The sequence below is a fragment of the Hyperolius riggenbachi genome, chromosome 10 (assembly GCF_040937935.1).
Source record: "Hyperolius riggenbachi isolate aHypRig1 chromosome 10, aHypRig1.pri, whole genome shotgun sequence".
Classification (NCBI taxonomy): Eukaryota; Metazoa; Chordata; class Amphibia; order Anura; family Hyperoliidae; genus Hyperolius; species Hyperolius riggenbachi.
Genome location: NC_090655.1, coordinates 6,630,651 through 6,636,594, shown reverse-complemented (window position 1 = coordinate 6,636,594; position 5,944 = coordinate 6,630,651). Strand labels below are relative to the sequence as shown.

Below are 5,944 nucleotides of genomic sequence, written 5' to 3'. Positions count from 1 at the left end.
GGGTCAATCGATCAGCGTCAGAAATCCTCTCACACGGTCATTTTGTTCATCACGAAGGGTAACCCGACTTCGCAATTTGATGAACAGACTCGCGGAGGGAGCGTTCAGACGCCAACGGACTCACCTCACACATACAATTCAAAGATCTGCCACCAAGCGAGTTACACAGCCCGCTACTGTAATTATACTAGGACTTCGAGAACGTTCTGTTAACCCTTAGCGGTATGCAGGAACCTGGGTCAGATCGTTATATCTGGGCCGGGTTCTCGCATACGGGTTATAAAGGTATACTTCTATTAAACACAGGGTAGCGAGTTCAGGAGAATAGGTACGATTGTGTATGTTCAGCAACAGGTCATAACCGCTAAACGATTTTTAAAACGTTTAATAACAAAAATGCATTACATACAGTTATATACACCTATTAACACATAAACACAGAGCTTAAAAATAAAAAGGAATAAAATCAGAAAATTCTTACTTAGTTATGCTGAGCAGTCAATTTGAAGAATGAAGAAAAGAGTCCAGTTTAAAAGTAGGCATTCAGGTTAAGAGTCCTTGAACACAGCAGGCGTTGGCTCTCCTTAAACGCCTGCATGGACGTTCCTGGTCGATGGAATTTGGAGAACTGGGCAGGTTTGGTCCTGCCCCACTTTTATAGGACCTGAGTCTTGGGGCTGTCACTACCTGGAAAGTAGGTGTGTTTAAGGCGGGTTTACCTCCTAATCAGCAGGTTGCCGCCCCCAGAACTCAGGGCAAGAAATGTACCAATTATTAATAATCTGTGTGACTCCGCCCCAGATTGGCGCATCGCAAATCCGAGACTATATTCATAAGCGGCCTACGACCCTGTATTAAACGAGGCTATACATGCCTATTCTATTGCATTCGCTCTACGCAGGCCGGATAAAGTGGTTTCTCTACTGATTCCTGATAGCTAGAAAATTGCAATTCAGGTGAATGATAGAACTGATTTCTAGGTATCAGGAAATGTCATTTTTGTCTTGCTGTGCCAAACCTATTTTGAATTATTAATAAATTAAAGTTCTCTTTGTTTGAGTCTATGAGCTTGGAGGGAATTTTTATCTCAGCCAGTCTGAGCTAGTTTCTGGGACATGAGCTGTGTAGCCAAATGGCTCTGCCCAGGGGGTCGGCCACGTGTGAAATTCTTTTTCCGACCTGACACAGGATGTGAGGGTGAGGGGCTGTGTTTTTAAGAGAAGAGAGGGGAAAAGACATCTATTGTACATTTACACAGGACTGACAGTAATTGTGCAGGACCATACGAAAATCATTGGCGATTGCGCACGACTTTCCGTAATTTGCGCCACATATGGTGTGTGCATACTCCCCAACTTTTTGAGATGAGAAAGAGTGACACCTAAGCCATGCCCCTGCCACATGCCCCTGCCTGATCACGCCCCCGGCACACCCCTAGTCACGCATTCCATAAAGATTTCATAAGAAAAATATGTTGTTTTATAATTCAAACCACACTGGTCCTTTCTACCCTTGTTCATTTTCCTTCATATTAACCTTTGAAAATTAGAGATACTGTATAGCAATTTAAAGGATGGGAATAAAGTTTAGAGTCAAACACAATTTTTAGTAGAGAAATACATATAAAGAGGGACAAAGTCCTGAAAGAAGGACAAATGAGGAGGAGAGTGTGTGTGTGTACATACATATGTATGGTGTGTATGGTGTGTGTATATGTGTGTATGTACATGTGTATGATATGTGTGTGTGTGTACATGTGTGTGTATGTACATGTGTATGATATGTGTGTGTGTGTACATGTGTGTGTATGTACATGTGTATGATATGTGTGTGTGTGTACATGTGTGTGTATGTACATGTGTATGGTGTGTATGGTGTGTGTATATGTGTGTATGTACATGTGTATGATATGTGTGTGTGTGTACATGTGTGTGTATGTACATGTGTATGATATGTGTGTGTGTGTACATGTGTGTGTATGTACATGTGTATGGTGTGTGTGTGTGTGTGTACATGTGTATGATATGTGTGTGTGTGTGTACATGTGTGTGTATGTACATGTGTATGGTGTGTGTGTGTGTGTGTGTGTGTGTGTGTGTGTGTGTGTGTGTGTGTGTGTGTACATGTGTATGGTGTGTGTGTGTGTGTGTGTGTGTGTATGTACATGTGTATGGTGTGTGTGTGTGTGTGTGTGTGTGTGTGTGTGTGTACATATGTGTGTGTGTGTGTGTGTGTGTGTGTGTGTGTGTGTGTGTGTGTGTGTGTGTGTGTGTATGTACATATGTGTGTGTGTGTGTGTGTGTGTGTGTGTGTGTGTGTGTGTGTGTGTGTGTGTGTGTGTGTGTGTGTGTGTGTGTGTGTGTGTGTGTGTGTGTGTGTGTGTGTGTGTGTGTGTGTGTGTGTGTGTGTGTGTGTGTGTGTGTGTGTGTGTGTGTGTGTGTGTACACATGCACACACACATTTATCTCTATAAGCAGTTCTGCTTAAAGGACAACTGTGTGATAAAGAGTGAGAAGAGTATGGAAGCTGCCATATTTATTTCCTGTTAAACAATACCAGTTGCCTGGCAGCCCTGCTGATCTATTTGGCTGCAGTAGTGTCTGAATCACACCTGAAACAAGCGTGCAGCTAATCCAGTCACACTTCAGTCAAAGCTGCATGCTTATTCAGGGGTTTTGGATAAACATATTAGAGGCAGAGGATCAGCAGGACAGCCAGGCAACTGGTATTGTGTAAAAGGAAATAAACATGGAAGCCTCCATATCCCTCTCTCTTCAGTCCTTTAAAGTGTGCCTGATGCACAAAAACAACACACAGGTATTTGCCTAAGAAGAAGGAAAGCCTCTGTATCCTCCCGGCCCCCAACTTTGCCATGTGCCTCTGAGCTGGTTAGGGCCCGTTTCCACTTGAGCCGTACGCATCTGCGGGACGTGTAGCGGCACTTCCGGGTCTGCGGGTACGCAGACGAATCCCATCAGCCGTGCCATGCACACTATGGGATTCGCACCAATTCGGATGGAAATGCCAGCCGAATCGCTAACGCAAACGATTCGGCCGGCGGGGCCATTGTTCCCTATAGCAGAGTTTCCACCGCGCGATTTGCCTGCGGAGAAAAATCTGTGGATTCTAACTGACTGCAACCCTCCCACCTGACTGACTGCACTGCTCCTCCCCTTCCCACCTGACCGACTGCACCCCTCCCACCTGGCTGACTGTACCCCTCCCATCTGACTGCATCCCTGCCACCTGACTGACTGTACCCCTCCCATCTGACTGCATCCCTGCCACCTGACTCCCTGCACCCCTCCACCCCCCTCCCACCTGACTGCCAGCACCCCTCCACCCCCCTCTCACCTGACTGCCAGCACCCCTCCACCCCCCCTCCCACCTGACTGCCAGCACCCCTCCACCCCCCCTCCCACCTGACTGCCAGCACCCCTCCACCCCCGTTCCACCTGACTGCCAGCACCCCTCCACCCCCCTCTCACCTGACTGCCAGCACCCCTCCACCCCCCCTCCCACCTGACTGCCAGCACCCCTCCACCCCCCTCTCACCTGACTGCCAGCACCCCTCCATCCCCCCCTCCCACCTGACTGCCAGCACCCCTCCACCCCCCTTCCACCTGACTGCCAGCACCCCTCCACCCCCCCCCCTCCCACCTGACTGCCAGCACCCCTCCACCCCCCCCTCCCACCTGACTGCCAGCACCCCTCCACCCCCTCTCACCTGACTGCCAGCACCCCTCCGCCCCCCCTCCCACCTGACTGCCAGCACCCCTTCACCCCCCTCTCACCTGACTGCCAGCACCCCTCCACCCCCTCTCACCTGACTGCCAGCACCCCTCCACCCCCCTCTCACCTGACTGCCAGCACCCCTCCAACCCCCTCCCACCTGACTGCCAGCACCCCTCCTCCCCCTCACCTACCTGCCTGCACTCTCCCTACCTTCCTTTTGCCCATGTAAGTTTGAGGAAAGAGTAAACCTGGAGATACAGGCCTGTCTAGGGATGATCACTGAGATGCAATATTAATTTAATGCAAACTCATGCAACTTGAAAATGGACCAATTAGAACCAATTTGCAGAAAATTAGCATAACTTTGCATCACCTCAGAAATATTAGTGTCTCATTGGCTATCCTTGTGAGCTGGCCAAACAGAATTCACACACAGCGTGCAAAGAGAAAGAATGTCCTCTCTTCTCCACTCTATAGACTTTCATATTTCTTTTTCTTTCTTCTAGATGTTGACGAATGCCAGCAAGGGTCGGCCCTGTGCGATCACTTCTGTCAGAACGACTATGGTTCCTATAGCTGCCGATGTCACAGAGGCTTTGTCTTGGACGGGGATGGAAGAGGCTGCCTTTGGGAAATTTAGACCTTAAGGGCGATGTCATTTCTGGCCTGCAATGGTTCGCTACGCCTTTGCTTAGTCTGCATCTCCCTTCTCCCATTATCCTCCATATCCATTCCGCCAGCAAGAATAAATCCATCTCTATACACGCTACAAGCCACAGCTTTCCCATTTCCAGTGAAATGGACTTTGCTTATTTCTCTAAGCTGCTCCACACCAACCTGCTCAGCACAACATCAAAACCATCCCATAAATCATTCCCTGCAAAGCCTGTTTATCCTACAGCTAATTCATATCAAATAATCATTTCATGGAAGAGATTTACCACATGGTGTCTGGGGGACGCAAGAACCGGTTTCTGACGGTCAACTTAGAGAATCTAGAGACCGGGGTCCGGAGTTCGGGGGTGGCTCGGTTGTGGGCAGCTTTCAGCTGATAGCAAATGTAAAGCTTGGGAGAAGGGTGACCATCTGGTCAGTGCTATTGCCAGAGAGGGTCCGGAGCTGCTTTGATGCATAGATGAATGTAGAGTTTGCAAAATGTATCAAAAATAAACAAAAATAAAAAATAAAAGGTATGTTCCTTTATAAATGAGCTTTTACTTTAATAACAGCACTTTGACGTAGTGGTTAGCGCTCTCGCCTGGATTCCCGGTTCAAATCCCAGCCAGGGCAACATCTGCAAGGAGTTTGTAGGTTCTCCCCGTGTCTTGGTGGGTTTCCTCCGGACACTCCGGTTTCCTCCCACATGCCAAAAACATACAGATAAGTCAATTGGCATCCCCTAAATTGGCCCTAGACTACGGTACGCTACACAATACATACACAGACATATAACTATGGTAGGGATTAGATTGTGAGCTCTTCCGAGGGACAGCTAAGTGACAAGACAATATACTATGTACAGCGCTGCGTAAGATGTCGGCGCTATATAAATACATAATAATAATAACAGGGGCCCAATATTTATATAATTTTCTTTTGTGCTAATTTTTGCAAAAACAAAGTTTTGTTACAATATTCCCAGAAGGAACTAGCTGGGGCGCTAGTGTGGTTGAGGTGAGCTAAGGAAAAGAGTCCATTGGTAAACTCCGCTAAAGTGATTGGTCAGACAGCACCCTCAGAAACTGCTAGGTTTCCGATAGGTTATAGTAATAATACGCCCACTACACTATTCAGCCAACTAGAATGCTTCAAGTTTGTAGACGTTGCTGCGATTGGGGAACTGTTCCCTATGGACTTTCTCGCTGGCTCACCTCAACCATACTAGTTGCCAAGTTGGTTTGCACACATCGGAAACAAGCTGATCGGGAACACAGTAAGGCCTCTTTCAGAGGGACAACTGAACTGCATGCTTGTCTGGTAGCATCCTGTCTGCCGGCCATTAACGCAGTGGATTGGATGCGTTTGTAACCCTAGTTGTGTTTGATGAACAGAAGAGTTTCCTGGTGTCAAAAAACACCCACAGCATTTCACGTCTGAGCACCACCGCAGCTGTGCTCAGATGTGACTCCACTTCCTGTACCCAGCGCCAGCGAGCATCTGAGCAGTGCATGGCAGCAGCCAACAGGCAGTGAATTCACCACCTCCAGCC

At 47.9% G+C, this 5,944-nt stretch overlaps 1 protein-coding gene across 3 annotated transcripts in view; it reads left to right on the top strand.

Annotated features, from left to right (window-relative positions):
* CRTAC1 (cartilage acidic protein 1) overlaps positions 1–4,942 on the top strand; it is an 899,879-nt gene extending 894,937 nt beyond the window's left edge. For all 3 annotated transcript variants that reach the window (XM_068257816.1, XM_068257817.1, XM_068257818.1), the window contains exon 15: positions 4,242–4,942. In XM_068257816.1, coding sequence (XP_068113917.1) covers positions 4,242–4,375 — 134 coding nt within the window. In that variant the 3' untranslated portion in view covers positions 4,376–4,942. The remainder of the gene's footprint in view (positions 1–4,241) is intronic.
* Positions 4,943–5,944: the final 1,002 nt, after the last annotated feature.